General features: G+C 39.9%; 1 protein-coding gene across 1 annotated transcript; it reads left to right on the forward strand.

Moving 5' to 3' along the window:
• The first annotated feature begins 280 nt into the window (after nt 1-280).
• rhbg (Rh family B glycoprotein) lies at nt 281-19,226 on the forward strand. Its single transcript, XM_070834942.1, has 10 exons — nt 281-575; nt 9,903-10,089; nt 11,757-11,907; nt 12,038-12,185; nt 12,671-12,837; nt 14,185-14,322; nt 14,635-14,768; nt 15,762-15,883; nt 16,978-17,051; nt 18,224-19,226. The coding sequence occupies exons 1-10, from the start codon at nt 398-400 to the stop codon at nt 18,299-18,301; spliced, it is 1,377 nt and encodes a 458-aa protein (XP_070691043.1). The 5' UTR covers nt 281-397; the 3' UTR covers nt 18,302-19,226.
• Nucleotides 19,227-19,362: the final 136 nt, after the last annotated feature.

Here is a 19,362-nt window from a genome sequence, read left to right on the forward strand (position 1 = left end):
AGTATATGCAGAGGGACCTGAGGGCCAGGCAGGCACTCTGGAGAAGGCACTTAGAGGTCGACAGATACCGCCTAAAAAAGATTCCCTGTTGCACAGTAAAGGATTATTCCGTTTTACTGAGGTGCACCAAAGCCATTCAGACCTCCTTAAAAAGTACAGTAGCGGGGGGCGGGGCCAAAGGTGAGCTGCATTATTCATGAGTGGGCGGGTCCCATAGGTGTGACACCGCTTAACAAAAACACACCGAAGGGCGGCTGTTGTGTCTGTCTGTGAGTTTCGCCCTCCCCCGCTCACACACTCTCCACTGAAGACACTCCTGGGTGTGTGAGAGAGTGTGCTGCCATTCATCCCCAACTCCAAGAACGGACCTCGCTCCTCGTCTCACTGGGAAGAAAACATGACAGACGCTGCAACCAACATGCGCCTGAGGCTGCCGCTCGTCTGCTTCATCCTGGAGATCATCCTCATCATCCTCTTTGGCGCGCTGGTGCAATATGATGATGAGACAGACGCAAGGAAGTGGCACAATAAGACCCACTCTGACTATGACAATGATTTCTACTACCGTTACCCAAGTAAGTGCACTTTCAGGGCCAGTGGTCACAGTAGCTTCAGACCTCATGCACATTTACATACAGAGCCAAAAACTAAAACTAATGTTGACTTTTCATATTTATACACTGGTCTCACATGAGCTATGAACATGTAGATTTTTATGATGTATTAGCACATGATTTGAAAAATATTATCATGTGTGAGCAAGTCATGAATCATAAATCAGAAGATCACATTAGAACCAAGTATTGTAGTAATTCTCGCCTGTATATTTTTGGGCGTGTGTCCTGTTCTCCTGCACCGAAGAATGATCTCACTTTTTGTCTTGCTGATGATAGTTAACTCTCCCATCTCATACTTCTATCCTCCTCCACATGCTTTTTCGGTGACTTTTACAGAACTGTAAGTATGCCATTCTTGCATGCTACCCAAACTCATTCACACATTAAAATGAAAAACGAGTTTTCTCTTGAGAGGACGAGAAGCTGCTGAGCAACAGTGCAGCAGCTCTCTGATTTCCCTAATTGGTCGTGTCCCATTCTTTCTACATGGGCAGTTTACAGAGATGTCTTCCCTCTAATGGAAGCGAGCCACTGACCATTAACGTTCTGATTGTGTAGATAGAAAGATTTCTGTGGTCAACAGAGGCAGCTAGCTACGGGTTTTAATATGCACATTACTGCTTTCATGAAACACTTTTTCCATCTTGACACTTACTGTTGTTGTGAAACAGCAAATATGTTTTGATGAAGAAACATGAATAAGACTGAATATACCAAGTATATTTGCAAAACTATTACATTACTCTCTGTTTCATTCATCTCCATTTCCAGTTGTAACAGAGACTTTACATTTTGCTCTACATTTCACTGAGACACTCATCTTAATCCACCTTAAGTAATCAACCCTAAGTAACATGGGCTGGTGAGTGCTGAGGTATGTGGGGTAGTGTCCTGGGGCAGAGCACAGTGTAAAGGCAATGGAGAGAGGTGAATAGTCTCTGCTGCATTACTCTTTAAATCTCTAACATGCAACTGAAGGCAGCTAACTGTGATGGTATCCAAGTCCTCTTTATCTCTGTCAGACAACAAACGGTTCATGTCAAAGTATAGCATCTAGCCTGAGACTGAACTATCTTTCACCTAATGGTTTTCTTCTCAGGTTGAATCGATTCAATTGCATTAAAATGAATGACTAATACAGAAAGAAATCATCAAAATCGTCCCTGTTTTACAGATCGAAAAATGAGAGCAAATGGTAAATGTCCATTAAGTTTAGTGGCTTCAGATAATCTCCAACTTTATACTTTCACTGTCACAGGAGCTGAAACAGAGGTGTTTCACTGTTGTGTATACTACATCCTCAATCCTTATTGCACAACTGGAAAAAAGTGAGCAATGAATAGACAAGTCCACACTGTACAGTTCATATATTGTCTGCTCTATATCTTCTTGTGAGATAAGGATGGTATGTCAACTGAAAAAATGCTTTACAAGTCTCACTCTTGCGCAACAAATCACCTGAAGGCAAACAAGGCAGTCAAGTGAAGGTCTGGGAGGTCATAGGTTTGATCCCTAAAGCTGAAAAACTTTCCTGTTGAAGAAAATTTGACTAGTGGGTCTTTGACCTTATAAAAATGGCTTCACCAAAAAACAAATAAACCAACAAAGAAACAGACAAACTGACAAACAAAATGAAAAAGACAGCTGATTTTGAATTATTTGTAAATGTGCATTGCAGTAGTCAATTTTCTGTTTGACTCACAATAAGGCAAGAAGGGTGAGTGGAACAGCATATGAAGGGATGAGTTTGTTTTGCTGTTATTGTGTATTTATTACTCGGTTTTGTTAATAAGTGATTCTGATGGTCAGTTACTGCATTCTGTCTCTGTTATTTCTGTATAGCAGACTGATGCTATGTATAACATACCATTGGTATGCACACAGTTCTGATAGCATAAGTAATAAAATAATTTTTAAGTCAGTTAAAATCATTGATTTGATGGTTGATCATTGATCATTATTATGTCAGATTATTGATTTCTTTAGTACAAAGCCATGCAATGTGCATTGTAATGTACAGCAAGTGGCATCCTTATTGCAAAACGAACTCCTTCAGAATGATTCAAGACCTGCATCACCCTCTTGGGGTTTGATTTGTACTGTACATTACCCCTTATTTAGAATATGACAAAACCGATATATTGGCGTTAGATATTATGTTAGACCTTTACTGTGATTTAAAAAAAAAGATAAAGTACTGAATACTGTATGAGAAAAGCTAGGTTAGGTAATTTATCTCAGCCTGACTCATACCACCCACCACGACTGGTGTCCAGGTGAGAGGTCATTTTGTGGAATGTCTTGGAATTAAAACTGTCAAATTTAAAGATATCATCAGCAAATATTAGTTTCCCTTTGAATAAACTCCAATGGCAAGAAGGCTCTGATTCTGTCCATTACAGTCTCATCATTACTTTGATTATATGGTGTCTTCCTGGATGCCAGTATCTGGGCCAAAATGCCAACAGGGACACTGCCCTGGCATGCCTATTGACGGTCACCATGGCAACAGCAGCCACAGCACAGTGCAATATTGTGTGTGACAGTATGAGACAAATAAAGAGAGTTAGAAAAGCAGACCTCACACATCAGGTTGATTCAAGTTGATTCAATGATTTTAAGTTTATTAGCCTTGCTTTTAGAGTTAAAGTGCACAGTGGACCAACAATAAAGTCATGTTAACTTTCAAAGTAATGAGTTTCTTAACATGTATGTCACTATGGAAGACCACGACAAATGTTCCACAGACTAACTGTGCAGACCTGAGTCACAGCTGAACCCATTAAAAGCTTACATAACTGGGCTCATTCACAGAGAAAGGAGTTTTGACTAACAAAGCCCTCAAGGGACTCAAGGGGTTTTGGCAGTGATTGGATGTTTTTGTCAAGGCTTTTGGGGAGCAGATATGAGGTTGGCGTTGGCATTTTGTGTGTCCACCAGAAGTGCTGTCACAATTTCATGTTTATCCAGTTTAATACACTTTTAGACCATGATTGTTTTCATATAGGCTCTTCACAAGGTAAAAGATTTTAGTCATTGGATGCACAGATTTTAAGCATTTCGTTGGCGTAACGTGCTGCTAGCTAGTGGCTTGTTTTTAGCACTGAAGCTAACCAGCTAACAAGGATATCGGCTATGAAGACACAACCAACCAAAGCCCAATTTCCACAGCGGGTCCACTTGTTAGGCCCGTGTTGGTAAGTTTCGCTGACTTGATGACCTCCCTGTGAGTCACCCCTTGCTAAATCCAGTTCAACGGTATGTTGAACTTCAACGCTGTGGGCTCCAGGCTGGAGCCCCTGCGTCTAAGTGTCTGAGCCATAACATTCCTGGACAGCAGCAACCACTAACCCTCTGCAACTGCCCTCTGCAACTGGTCACCTATGTTTAACGTTAAACAATTTTAGCCCTCGCACTGGCCTCCTTTTTATTTCTGTTCTCCTGCCGCTCCAGTCATAATCCATGGCTCCGCTCACCTCTCATCCGGCTGTGCCAGCTGTGCACGTCTTGTGGATAAGATCACGGAACTGGAAGGAAGAATCTCCACGAAGATCACGGAGCTGGAAGGAAGAATCCCCACGCTCTAACGAATCCAGGAGGCAGGAAAGGTCATGGATACTATCATCTTAATAAAATTGAATTGAATTGAATTGAATTGAATCTTCGGACCAGCACAAACCGATTTATCCAGCGCCCGAGAGACTGCTGCCAATGATCACCATCCTGGCCGAGCACTTTGTCCTTCACATGGGATGTAATGACATTCCAAATCAGACCTCTGAGCTTCTGAAAAGTGACTTTATCAAACTCCTGGACTTTTATTTCCGCTCCCATTCCTCTACTCATCGTTTTAGCCGCACTCTCAGTCTCCATACATGGCTGTGGCACCTGTATTGCACAAAACGTAGCGTTCATTGATCATTTTAATCTCTTCTGGAAACGTCCACCTCTTTTCTGTCAAGGTGGCCTTGGCTCACGCATTCTAACTGACAACTTATTTTACTCCATCTGGCACTGTCCCTCAGGCTGACTAACCTCCACGCTGCTCCTCATCCACACCTGGTCACCACTGGTCATTACCAGCAAAACTCTCTCTCCCCCACAAACCACCCTAGCTCCCTCTTGTGGTCAGGAGTACTCCCACTACAGCCACAGTCTGCCTCTGACAATGATATGAGGAAGTCAGCCTTATTAGATATCAGGTCTCTGGGTGGCAAATTGCTGCTTGTGAATGAATTTTACCAAACTGCTGTCGGCAGTCTGTATGGATTTTAACCGTGCAGTTTTAGTAGGTGATTTTAATATTCACTTTGATAATCCCAAAGATGGCAGTGATAAAGAACTTCTGTTTATCCTTGACAACTTTCTCAGCATGTATCAGAGTCAACACACAATAAGGGGCATACCTTAGTCCAAAGGCCTGCTCATCTCTGAGGTTGTAGTGACTGATGATGCCTTCCCTGATCACTACTGTGTTTTCTTTAAAATGACATTCCTGACAACATCAGCAGTTCAGCTGAAATGATCAGAGAGTGGCATATCAAAAAACACACCTGGATGTTATTTACCCAGGCCTTTACACCCACACCAGCTCTACAGCGACTTTGTCGACAGTTTCAATTTTAATGTCACTAATGTTTTAGTGACTTAAGTGGTCTCTGGTAAGAGGAAAGCACCTGGAGGAATGCTACACTGGTGACAACGCATAAAACAGAGTGTAGAAAGGCAGAACGCAGGTGGCATAAAACCAAACTCCAGGTGCACTATTATTTTTAAAGAGAGATTTCACATTTACAACTTTGAATTAAAGAGGGCAAGGCAATCTTTTTTTCTCTGAGACTACTAACAAAAATAACAGTAACGCTCACACTTTACTGTTGTTGACAGACTAACAAACCCCTCAGCGTCAGTCCCCCCTGAAGTGCTATCCACCAAATCATGCAACAACTTTGCATCCTCTTTTACAGAGAAAATAGTAAAGATCAGACAGAAAATCTGTAACTCATCTCTGGGCAAAACTTATAAACACATAAAACCACTTCTTTTAAGTTGACACTTTTTCAAACTAGATTGTGCAGATTGCACTTTTTCTGGGAAAGGTAATCGGAATGCCTACTACCACCTTGAAAATATAGCCAGAATTAAAAGATAGAGATAAAAACTTATGCACACATTTATCTTCAGCAGGCTGGACTATAACAATACAATAGTGTGTTCAGGGGTTTTAATAAAAAATCAATTAGAAAACTGCAGCTTGTCCAGAATGCAGCAGCCAGAGTCCTCACTAACACCAAGAAGGTGGCGCACATCACAGCGGTTCTTAAATCCCTCCACTGGCTTTCAGTGTGCCATGGGTTGGATTTTAAAATCTTTTAAAATCTTTTCTTTTATTATCTTTTTGCATGCAAGTTAATGTTTCTGCATCTTGTCTTTATTGTGTTTTATGTCCCTCTAAAGCACTTTGAATTGCCTTGTGTCTGAAAGGTGCTATACAAATAAATTTGCCTTTGCCTAAATGACTGGTATACTCACTGTAATACTCTTGGCACTCCTTACAAGGCTTTTCATTGACAAATTATAAAAATATTTTTTTTGATATTGTCCAACAACTTGCATTTGTATTGCATTTGTATTGGATCTTTAACAATTCTTATGTACTGTAACAACTCTTCATCTTTAAGTTTAAAATCACTGAGGGACGTAAACAATAATTACGAAAATAATAATACTTTACAATTGTAAATGGACTTTAATTAGCTGATTTGAGTGGTCTCCACTCATTAAATGGCCATTCAGTTGTTATCAGGAACTGTAAGGCATGGCCCTACTCGACATGCTAATTGACTCTGTAGGTTGTTATCTTCTACTGGTAATGGGACAACCTTTATTTTGGCGGTGATGCCTAGTCGCTATAGTAACTATAATGGGGTGGTTGGATGCATCAGACATAGGACTTTTACCTAGGAGCCTTAGGTTTGTGTCTTGTGCGAAACCAAAAGTTAAAACTGAAAAAAAATCTTTGAATTCATTTCTGTTTCCCTTTCAAACATACAAACAAAAAGTCAGTTGGCAGACTGACTTTTTTTCTTTATTTTCCTCTTTATTCTTTATTTTCCTCTTTATCTCAATTTATTATTGCTTGTCAAACCAAAACATTTCATTTAAGTTGGAATCATGTTGATTAATGGGGGTGGTTGTGGCTCAGAGGTAGAACAGTTCAAACCCCTGGCTCTCCCAAGTCCAGATTTCCAAGTGTCCTTGGGCAAGACACTGAACCCCAACTTGCTCCTGAAGCAGCTTCAGTGTGTGAATGTGTGTGAAAGAATAGTCTCCTCCAGCTTAGATTCCTCCTGAATGAATGATGTGTGAATGGGTGAAAGAGGATGTGATGTAAAAGCGCTTTGAGTAGTCAAAATGACTAGAGAGGAGCTGTACAAATACAGACCATTTACCATTATTTGCTTACTTTAATACCAATTGTGTGTAATGTTAATGCAATTTCATCACGTCCAGGGTGCCTGATCAACTGCAACTCCAACATGATTTCTTAATGCTGATATTATTATAAGATTTAAAGAGAGAAAGAAATTTCAGTAAGTCCCTGGTACCCGAGTTGGCTTGATTTCTTGAAGTTAACTCTCTCCAAATGGTTTGTAGACTTTGGCTCTATGGTTAAGTGTGTGTAAATACAAAATCATAAATGTAAAAACTGATTTGCATTGATGAAAAGGAAAAGAGTCAAAGGTCTGTAATAAAATGTTTCTATATTGAACCTTAAAACTTTGCAGAACAGACAAACTTTACCTAAAACAGAGATGCCAGTGCAGTTGCCATAAACTGATTTCAGAGGAATCACAACACAAAACTGGACACATAATTGAAGCTTGTTTTGCTAAATCTCACTAAACATTTTACTGCTGTACATTTCTGGAAATAAATATGGTAAATGGTCTGTATTTGTATAGCTCCTTTCTAGTTATTTCAACTACTCAAAGCGCTTTACATCACATGGAATGTAGGAAGAATGTAATTTGGAGGAGACTATTCTTTCATACTCATTCACACACTGAAGCTGCTTCAGGAGCAGGTTGGGGTTCAGTAAGGACACTTGGACATGTTGGCCCATAGGAGCTGGGGATCGAACCCCCGACCTTCTGATTGAGGGACGACCCACTCTAACACTGAGTCACAGCCGCCCTTATATGGCAATAAACAACAGACACATTTCTCTCACAAAACCAATTTGCATTTAAAGAGAATACTGTACAACCTAGACATCTGACTCAAAATCCACCCAGAGGCTGAACACGAAGCATTGTAAAACAGTGCAGTCCAAACAAGTTTGGGCTTTTTGCCCTCCACAGAAGGGGAAATGTACTAGAACCTAATAAAATATGACATTAGCAACAATACAGTCAGATTAAGTGTGGAATGTGCGTTTGTAAAACAAGGGAACAGGGTCTGAAGGGAACCATCTTTAGTAAAAATCTTTCCTCCTGTTCACACTAGCTTTGAGGTGACCCCTTCAAACTGTAACACGACTGCACTGTAAGACATAGAGGACAAAGTCCACAGACCTCATTCAAAACTTCAGGTGAAGATAAAAAGAAGCTTTGTCAGTCAGAGTCAGAAAATCATGTGGCTATCTTCCAAAATTTCAGTGTTTTAGTCTCCTCTGTTTTTTGTGTTTCCTGGCTCAGCTGTGGTGAGTAGAACATCCTGGTGGTCACATGTAGGTTTGCTGCTGGGATTAAACACTGACAACAAACATTCAGTTTACTGTCAGAATGAAGATTTTGTTTAACTTAGACATTACTTTGTCTAACTTAGACCACTGAAGCCTCATATTATATTGAGCTGAACTTAACAATGTATTTTTGAAAAAAAAAAACTTTGGATTTTGTCTCCCATCCCTTACACTGTAGTCATGTTGGAAGGAGGAATGATTACAGTCCCCAAAACATGCTTTGACATTAACATATGACATTCAAATTCATTCAAATGAAGTTTACCTACTTGTAAATAAAGATATCTAGAATTCCCATCAGAGTCTCAATATAAAAGATGAAAACGGAAAGCTTGTCTCGTACACAGTTAAAGACTGCTGCCAGGACTGACACAGTTTGAGATCACAGCTTTTAAAAGCCTAAGATTTGTCAGAATGCATTTTTATTTGAACTATAGCTGCCATAATGCTGTCTAGTGTTTCACCTCTCAGTCTTCTCTTTGTGTATATCAGCGCCACCTCTATCACAGAGCCTATGGAGCAGTCTTGTTTCACCAACGGCTTGGTGAGGCTTTACAGAAGGGAGGACAGGGGATTTCTCAGCTATGTGAATGTAAGACAGCCCAACCACCTTACAATGCTGTTAAAAATTAGATTGAACATGAATAATACTCACCACTATCACGACGGAGCATCATTCACAGCAAAGCAGAAGACTATTGTTGTGCATAGCTGTAAATATCAGTAAATATCATCTTCATAGCAAAGACGGTGCATACAAATGTTTCTTTGTGATAAAACAGAAGTTGTAGTGAACGTAGTAATTCAGAGTGATCAGTGAGATCACTTCAGTGGGCCCTGAGTTGATCTTTGTGGAACTCCATCCATGACATCCAGAAGTACGAGATCAGCATTTTTGTCTATTACACTGGTCTGTCAATCCTCCTCCTTGATGTTGTGGCACTTCTAGCCATCTGGGTCTATTTTGTCCATTTACCACAGCATGAAAATCCGTCTTGGCATGCTCCAAGTTGTGTGTTTGTGACTGAGCCACAGTGGTTTGGACCAATCACTGTGAAGTTAAGGGCAGGGCTTTGGTGGGATGACAGCGAGAAACAACTGTTTCAAAATAGCATCTAAAAAGCGCAGATCATGCTAGAAGCATCAGTTATAGCTCCTCTTATAACAGAAGAGCATGTCTTCACAGAAAGAAGAGCAAAGATGGAAAAGATGTTTTTGCTCTTCTCCTGGCTGGCTTTGGCAAGAGTTTTAACTACAGATCAACAAACTCTCATGGTTCATTGATCTCATAGTTGCAGTTAGACTATGTGAGACAGTTATTGACAGATGGCACATCCAATCACCTGTCAAGTGGTTTTTGAACATGCATGTTCCTTTACAAACAGTTTCTCTGCTGATTTCTGCACCAACTCCATCTCATTTACTTCCAGGTTACTTTTCCACCACATAACTTAAAGAAAGCTACAAATAACAAAAAAAAAAAGATCCCCAGGCTCCTGATATCCATAATTTTTGCTGGTATTTTCTACATTGTACAGGTTTCCAGGACGTCCATGTGATGATCTTCATTGGTTTTGGCTTCCTCATGACCTTCCTGCAACGCTATGGCTTCAGCAGCGTGGGCTTTAACTTCCTGATTGCAGCCTTTGCCCTGCAGTGGGCCACGCTCATGCAGGGCTTCTTTCATGGTATGCATAACGGCAAGATCCACATCGGAGTAGAGAGGTATGTAGTCAACTGTACTTGTAATGACTTACAGAGTGGCAGACTTAGAGGTCTTGATTCAAGTGGATTCACAATTTTGAGGAAGTCCTTTTGGGATTTTGTGGTTATCTAATGTAGTGTTTGTGGTTAATGTATCAGCAATCAAGTGATGAATGTCTGGCCTTTTTCAATGTCTTACATTGCATTTAAAGTACACTATATTGCCAAAAGTATTGGCTCACCTGCCTTGACTCGCATATGAATTTAAGTGACATCCCATTCTTAATCCATAGGGTTTAATATGACGTCGGTCCACCCTTTGCAGCTATAATAGCTTCAACTCTTCTGGGAAGGCTTTCCACAAGGTTTAGGAGTGTGTTTATGGGAATTTTTGACCATTCCTCCAGAAGCATTTGTGAGGTCACACACTGATGTTGGACAAGAAGGCCTGGCTCTCAGTCTCCGCTCTAATTCATCCCAAAGGTGTTTTATCGGGTGGAGGTCAGGACTCTGTGCAGGCCAGTCAAGTTCATCCACACCAAACTCTCTCATCCATGTCTTTATGGACCTTGCTTTGTGCCCTGGTGCACAGTCATGTTGGAACAGGAAGGGGTCATCCCCAAACTGTTCCCACAAAGTTGGGAGCATGGAATTGTCCAAAATCTCTTGGTATGCTGAAGCATTCAGAGTTCCTTTCACTGGGACTAAGGGGCCAAGCCCAGCTCCTGAAAAACAACCCCACATCATAATCCCCCCTCCACCAAACGTTACACATGGCACAAAGCAGTCAGACAAGTACCGTTCTCCTGGCAACCGCCAAACACAGACTCGTCCATCAGATCCCCAGATGGTGAAGCGTGATTCGTCACTCCAGAGAACACGTCTCCACTGCTCTAGAGTCCAGTGGCGGCGTGCTTTACACCACTGCATCCGATGCTTTGCATTGCACTTGGTGATGTGTGGCTTGGATGCAGCTGCTTGGCCATGGAAACCCATTCCATGAAGCTCTCTACGCACTGTTCTTGAGCTAATCTGAAGGCCACATGAAGTTTGGAGGTCTGTAGCGATTGACTCTGCAGAAAGTTGGCGACCTCTGCGCACTATGCGCCTCAGCATCCGCTGACCCTGCTCCATCATTTTACGTGGCCTACCACTTCGTGGCTGAGTTGCTGTTGTTCCCAATCACCTCCACTTTGTTATAATACCACTGACAGTTGACTGTGGAATATTTAGGAGCGAGGAAATTTCACGACTGGACTTGTTGCACAGGTGGCATCCTATCACAGTACCACACTGGAATTCACTGAGCTCCTGAGAGCGACCCATTCTTTCACAAATGTTTGTAGAAACAGCCTGCATGCCTTGGTGCTTGATTTTATACACCTGTGGCCATGGAAGTGATTGGAACACCTGATTTCAATCATTTGGATGGGTGAGTGAATACTTTTGGCAATATAGTGTAGCATTTACTATTATTTGGGCCACTTGGGGTCAGTGGAACAATAATTCAAAATTGACCTCATAAAAATGGTGAACAGTTGCAGTAAAACAGTGACCTGAAATCTGCTAAAATTCTCTGTTGAACTGAGGGAAACTCCAGAATTGTTAACAATTCTGTGTGGCGACCCACTTTTTCGTTGCCATTTCATGCACTGTTAATAGATTACAAAACTCTGTGTGTCTTTCAGTATGATCAATGCGGATTTCTGCACCGGCTCTGTGCTCATCTCATTTGGTGCCGTCTTGGGGAAAACCAGCCCTATCCAGCTGCTACTTATGGCAACATTTGAGGTCACGCTGTTTGCTGTCAATGAGTTCATCCTGCTGTCTGTTCTAGGGGTGAGTTACAAAAAACAGATATACTGTGATTACCATGTATGTGATCTGCAAAACAGCACAACAGAGACTGATTAGCACCAAGATAGGAGATATACTGTACATTCATCAAATATGTCTCACTTTGTTTCAGGCCAAGGATGCCGGAGGTTCCATGACAATCCACACTTTTGGAGCCTACTTCGGCCTTATGGTGACCCGAGTCCTGTACCGGCCCAACCTAGATAAGAGCAAAGACAGGAACAGCTCAGTCTATCATTCTGACTTGTTTGCAATGATTGGTAATGTTTCCTAATACTCAAGCTTTATTGTTAAATGAAAATATTCTTACTGTCCAGAAGAGTAAATAATTTTTTGTGTAACTAGACCAAGATGAAAAGTTCTGCTTGTTCCGCCATCTAGTGGTTGCGACATGCAAAGACTATTGCACGTCACAGATGGGTGTCGTCATGTGTAATGTAATTTTCTGTGAAATTCAGTTGTACTCAAATATTTTCATTAGTGGAGAAAGTCTAGAAAAGAGTCCTGAACACAGATATACTTTGAATCAATCTGTCAGTCGTCAATCACATTATGTTAGTTAGAGGAAAAGGTGTGTTTGTCTATTTTTTTTAAATAGATTTTTTTGGCTGTATGGTGAAGTATGCATAATAACTTGTTCAGGACTCAACACACAAAGTTTAGCACCTGAAGTGGGTCTTGCTAAACAATAACTATGGACCACCTTTTCTCATTCTTTTGGTTTCTTTCCTGTTGTTCTTCTCAGGTACAATCTACCTGTGGATGTTCTGGCCGAGCTTCAACTCTGCCATCACGGCTCATGGAGACGACCAGCATCGCACAGCCATGAACACCTACTACTCTCTGGCAGCCTGCACTCTGTCCACTTATGGCATGTCTGCCCTCACAGCACACGACGGCAAGCTGGACATGGTGATGAAGACACAGGATTACCATTACTGAAATGATCTAATCAAATCAAATCGAAAACAAAAAGTAATAATTGCTAATGAATTCAGCAATCAAATTGTGTCAAAAGCTGTAAAAGTAGAAGGTGGTGGCCTCTACTGCACACTTACTGCACAGTAAGAATTAATACAACAAAGGTGAAGGTAAAAATCAAAAGAGTCTGACAGGTATGATAAATCCTCCTTCTAATAAAGAAGCGTTCAGTAACAACAGGACTCAGTGGGAAACAACTAGAGAGGTTGTTGTAATATCTTGGATTCCTGTCAGCAGGATGGATCGTGGCTTATCTGAGTTGAAAACTCATGACAAAGTTACTCAAAAGCTAAAATCTCTCTGAGTCATCTGAAGACACCCCCAGGCTCATGTGATTTAAACACTAACATGCGCAGCTGTAATCAATAAATCATGCTGATATCAAGATGGGACATTCCTATACTAGTGATCTAACCTAAGAGTGAACCCTGCTCAGGGCAGTAACTTGACAAGGGAGTGCTACTATGACGCCTGTAGATAATGAAGACAAGCTAAACAGTTGATGGAGTCATTCCATCTGTTTGCTGCTAAAGGTTGTGTTTCTTTGCTGGGTGCATGATTGGACATTGTGAGCACACATTATCTATTCTGTTCTCAATGAATTAGCAATCAAATTAAAGACAAAAAATCATCTGGAACACTGAATTTGAGAAGTGGAAAATAAGTACAACTGAATCTTTACATTGTCTGCTAATTATAAGCAAACACACCAATGTATTGAGCACAGAGTAGGACTTTGGTAAAATTGCTCCCATTGCTCACGTGTTGTTTGTTGTATGTGTTGTCTGTGATGTTGGAGTGCAAAATATTCAAACTTTTCAGCGTATGTGCAGCGTGCAAGATTTGATATGATGTGAACGTGTTGATTTTTTAGTAAAATATCTGATGATATCAAATGATCACAGTGACGATCATCTAAAGTGTCTCTACTTGCTGGTACTTGCTCTGCACTGCAAAGTGATTTAATGCATCTGGTAGAGTCACCCTGGAACCGGTTATTCCGTTAACTTTTCAGTTATCATTCAACATTTGATGTATTTATCTTATGTTGAGCTGTGCATTTTTTGTTGGTCAAATGTCAATATAGTCCCAAAGCAGGTTGCTACACCATCAAATTCCCAGAAAAAAATATGTAGGTCTCAATATACTCAATAGGAGCGGCTATAGTGGCTATAGGTGGAGGAGGACAGTATGCTTCAAGATTAACTATGCTATATTGAAACCTCCTCTGTATTCCCAAAACGCTAAAATAAATCTCACCTGGGTTTTCTTCTTTAGGTGCACATCCAAAACGCTGCCCTGGCTGGTGGAGTTGCAGCAGGAACAGCTGGTGAAATGATGCTGACGCCTTACGGCTCCATGATTGTTGGTTTTTTGGCCGGCATCATCTCTGTTCTGGGCTTCAAGTACCTCTCAGTAAGGATGATTTCGCATTTTATATTTATTGATCAAGTCAGTCATTTAAACCTAGAGCTAATCAGCAAAAGTTTTCAGTTGTTTATGCTGTAAAATAGTTATGAAATGGTCAAATCTAATAAGGAAAAAAGAAAACCCTAAGTACCTCCCTAACCACCTCTATAAAAAATATGAATGTTCATGAATAAATAAATGTGTTCATGATAAATGTGTGCACCAAATGTTGTAAATGAAAGAGATGAATATATTTTAGACTGTGATTTTGCACTGACAAAGCCACATGATCAGCTCCTTTGTTTTTCTTCCCTTTAGCCCATCTTGGAGGAAAAACTGAAGATCCAAGACACCTGTGGGGTTCACAACCTGCATGGTATGCCCGGCGTTCTTGGCGCTATTGTGGGAGCGGTGACTGCTGCCCTAGCAACCGAAGATGTTTATGGAGATGGGTAAACATACAACAACATTTGGTGCCATCATTGCCACAAACACCTGATGCCTGCAGCATTGTCCCAAATATGGGGGTTAGAAGGACTGATTGGGAAAACATTTGGTTCAAATGAAAAAGAAACACCATAAAAAACCATAAACATAATTGTTCAAAATGCCTCTAAGACCTACAACCAATGAGAGCAATGAAATGTGTGATGTAGCACTGAGCGTTAATTCTACTTTTACCTTTCTTATCAACAAAAGCTTTAAGTGCAATTGTTTCTATATAATACACCATCCAGTATTTTTAATAGTGGAGTCAACTGCATCTGTTGCACAGCAGCAGCAATCTTGGTTGTTAACGTAAATGCCTCAGTGGCGCTCCTCTGTAATAAATCGTATCAAACCAGCCCCATTATAGATAAATGGTTGGGACTGGCCCAACCCAGGCCAGGTTAGGTGGAAGGCTATCTGAACGAGAAGGGGACCAGACACATCTGCCGGAGCAAACAGTGCCCAGGCTAGCCATTGGTATGTGTGTGGTGAGAAGATAAAAATGACTTTAACAAGCTGTAACTCGACTGTTTTCAGATGAGAAAACAATGGCAGCAGTGGTTTGTCCTGAATTTCCAGATTTTTTAGTTTGGACAAGATAATGTCTGTAAGGGTTTGACTGCATGTGTATGTTTGGTTACAGATAATATCATTTTAATTACACTGACAGCCCTCAGCTTTCTTCACATTACTCTCCCCATTCCTCTTTTACTTCAAAGTCAGCATGTAAGAACCTGGATAAAGACATTCAATTTGTGGTATTGGTGATATGTAAAGTCTGTGACTGTATTTAACATTTGATTATACCTCTGTGTGCTCATTTTTGTTAGTTGAGTTGATTAGTTAGTGAAAACCTTCATAAATCAATGCCAATAATCCATGTACATAGTATATCTCTCAAAAAGATCCAGCTTTGTATCTCAGCTGACTTGTGGTTTTCTCTCTCTGTGTTTCAGTATGGAAGACGTGTTCCCTGATGTAGCAAGCGGAAAAGTAAAAGCATCTTATCAGGGTGTTCTTCAGGCCATTTCACTTGCTGTCACTCTTGGTTTCGCCCTACTGGGAGGGCTAATTGTTGGTAGGTGTCACATCCAAAGCACTCATGGCACTCAAAAACCAGACAACAGAATTATAATTTAAAACAACATTAATGTTGCAGGCAGCGATGATTGGATCCTCTCACCTCAGGGTGTGTCATGGCCGCAGGTCCCGGACACTGCACAGAACAGTTAAATGTCACTTGCTGTGTCTGATAGAGAAATGTTATGTTTAATGTAAATCAAGTGATAATTATCACAGAAGGCTTTACAACATAACATGAACTGTTTTTAGAATGTCCGTGAACTGCAGAAGAACGTAACATTTATGTTGTGAATGCCAATAATGAATAGAATTCTCAACATAGAAGAACAAATGTCTTAGCAATGCAGTCAATCCAGAAGAAGAAGAATGAGCCAAACCAAGAGGCCTTTCATGTTAGGCACCGTCGTGGGCCTGTGCTGCACAGCTTGCCCACTAATGATAGTGTGTAATGAATTCATTTCATAGGGATTTTAGCAGAGGCGCACCTCCAAGTCCAACTTATAGATCCAAGACTGTTATTCCTATTGCCGAGATGCTGATACCACAAGAAACACAACAGTCAGCTAAACAGCTTGGTGTAGATTTTATTAGTGTTGCTATTGCTGCCTCTCTCCTGAAATGTCTTGTCTCAGTTAACCAGTGGTGAGGTACCAGTCAAACAAAACACAGCTCCATAGGACATATCGCTGAACAATTGTCACTATGGTCATCAAAAGGCTTTCTAAAATGATTTTACTCCTCCTCTGTACTCCAGTGATGATATCACTCCCTCTAGCGCTGAACATCCCACCCCATATACACAAGCTGAAACTATGAATGAGTAGTGATGAGTTGAAACTGTTTGTAGTTAATACTACTGATTTAACCTGAATAGAGGACAGAGAATGATCAGAAACTGAGAGCACATCCACTTTTGTCCAAACCAGGGTGTGATGTTTCCATGTACGAAACGTTTCCATTATACAGTTTTTATTGTACATGCTGTTGTGCTGTCGTTTCCAGTAGCACACTTACTGGCTGATGTTGTATTTTTACTATTTACTGTTGTTTCAGTACACATAAATGACAAGGTCTCCTTTGTTGTTTTAGGTTTCATTTTGAAGCTGCCTGTCTTCGGTGCCCCTCCTGACACCATCTGTTTTGAAGATAGCATCTACTGGGAGGTGAGTTGACAGAACACAATGGTAACCCCTTTATTTTCAACGTCGTTGTCATCCTGGAGGATGGAGTTAGGTCCCAGATTCTGGAGATATGGGATCGCTACTGGCTCCAGAATCTCACTCCGATATGTCACTGCATTGAGATTGCCTTCAGTGATGACAAGTTCTATTTTTGCCATTCAGTCATACACCTGTGACTGGCACACACCTGGCAGCACTTGAAGCACTGAAGGAGAATATTACAGGGGGATTTTGGCACATTTTTTGGGGGGCGCTACTCACATGTTTAGCTGTGTTGCTCATTCCACGAATGCACAATCCTTACAAGTTGTACCTCGTTGTAAAGGTGACTAATCAGGCTTTCCAATGATATAAAATACAATACCAATTGGTATTATTAAAGGGGAGAAATAATTGACTGAAATAACGTTTCCAAACTTTTTTTGAGGAGTTTATATACAGGTGATATATGTACAGGTGTATATAGATAGAAAAAGGTAAACTTTGTAGACTTGCATGCAGTCTGTGTCTCTTTTTGTGGTTTATTTGATAATTTTCCAAAAAAGGGTCATTTTCTGATTTTTGTTACAAAGGAAATAAATAAATAATATTGTTCAACATTATATTATATTACACATTATAGGGTCCTTTAACTATTGATTCATAATTGCAGTGTGAACCTAATTTTAAGACTTTAAAGATACAGACAAAGATAAAATGTACCACTAGTACAATGATATATGTTCATAACCAGTTGAAATGGCTTCATTTTTGCTATCATTTTTATTATTATTTTTTTTTACTAATATTCAATTCATTTTCTGCTTGCATAAATGACATCAAATAATATGTAATTCATTGGTGCAGTTTTCCATCCTTAACCCCAATTTGTTTATTTATCCATTTTTATCTCATAGTTATTATAGTAAGGGGAACAAAAGACAAATGCATACTACATTCAGTACTAGGGTGAAGATGCTCATATTTAGATACATAGCACAACAAGAAAATGAATGCAATAAAACCAGGAATCAGCTTTTAACGTACTTTAACAACTTACTTGAAAAGCAACAATTAGACTGTGTTTGGTCATGCCAAGGATACTTTAGAGCAGATGAGGTTATAAAAGTCTAGAAACTCATTTATATACTTCTCTTCCCTTCTTTCTGTCACAGGTTCCTGGAGATGAGGCTGTCCATGAGGGCCAGTTGACCGCTGTGAGAACGGAAGAGACTCAGAAGCTCAGCAGTTAGATGTACACACACATAGAACAGACAGAATCACATGTACGCACACACACACACACACACACACACTGATGTTTTAACTTCAGAGCACTTGAGTATTACACCCTTCAGGTTGAAAAAAATAAAAAATAAAACTGTACCCATGTCTACTGTCAAATGTGAAATGTTTTCATGCATAAAAACAAAAAATTCACATTTTTATTCTGCAAGAAAAAAAAGTCCATTATAGGTTATTGTTAGTTTTTACCACTAGAGGTCAGTCTAGAGCTGAGTTTCTCTGTGACACCGGTCATAAGACTGCATTGGGAAATGATGTGCCTATAAACCAGGCCATGATAGTTTAAAATTTAATTACAAAATTACAAAATTTAATCACAGCAGCCAGTTCAAACCAAAGACAAATACATGTCAGAAAGCTCCATTTAAATACAGCCACCTCTCATAGTCTCATAGAATTTTAAAATGGGTTTCATTTCGGTAGCAAACCAATTTTGTTTTTACTTTTTACTTATTTCCAGTAAAGAATTTTGATGCAAAATAATGAACATAATGATGTTTTTATATATGTATTATCTCCTAATACTTAAGGTTTGGGATTTTTTATTTTTCATATTATAAACTGTTTATGATTAGTTAGAATAGAAATGTCACTGTTGGTTCAGTCCTGTGGCCTACCTTTATATTAGTATAATAGTATAGTGTCCTAAATTGATATGGTAACAGGTGATAGCTTAATTCACTGTCTGAAATTATTTTATGTGAATTGCAAGTATTTTGAAACACAATATTGGATTAGTTTTTGGGAAAATAAATTGTTCAAGTGTGCTGTGTCTCATTTAATATGTAATATTTAACTGTATATTTGTAATTGTAATTTGTATGGTGATGATGACAAGGGTTAAATGAAAAAGTGGAATAAAAATCAAAACTATCCAGTCAGGGATCATTCTAAATAACAACTCACATCAACATCAACTGAAGTAATCAATTCATGTCGTTTGTTCCTTGGAAGTCTGTTCTGTTACTATTGGTATAAAATGTAGGAGAGAGACAAGGGGCTATGCAGT

Source organism: Pempheris klunzingeri, chromosome 8 (genome assembly GCF_042242105.1).
Source record: "Pempheris klunzingeri isolate RE-2024b chromosome 8, fPemKlu1.hap1, whole genome shotgun sequence".
Lineage (NCBI taxonomy): Eukaryota > Metazoa > Chordata > Actinopteri > Acropomatiformes > Pempheridae > Pempheris > Pempheris klunzingeri.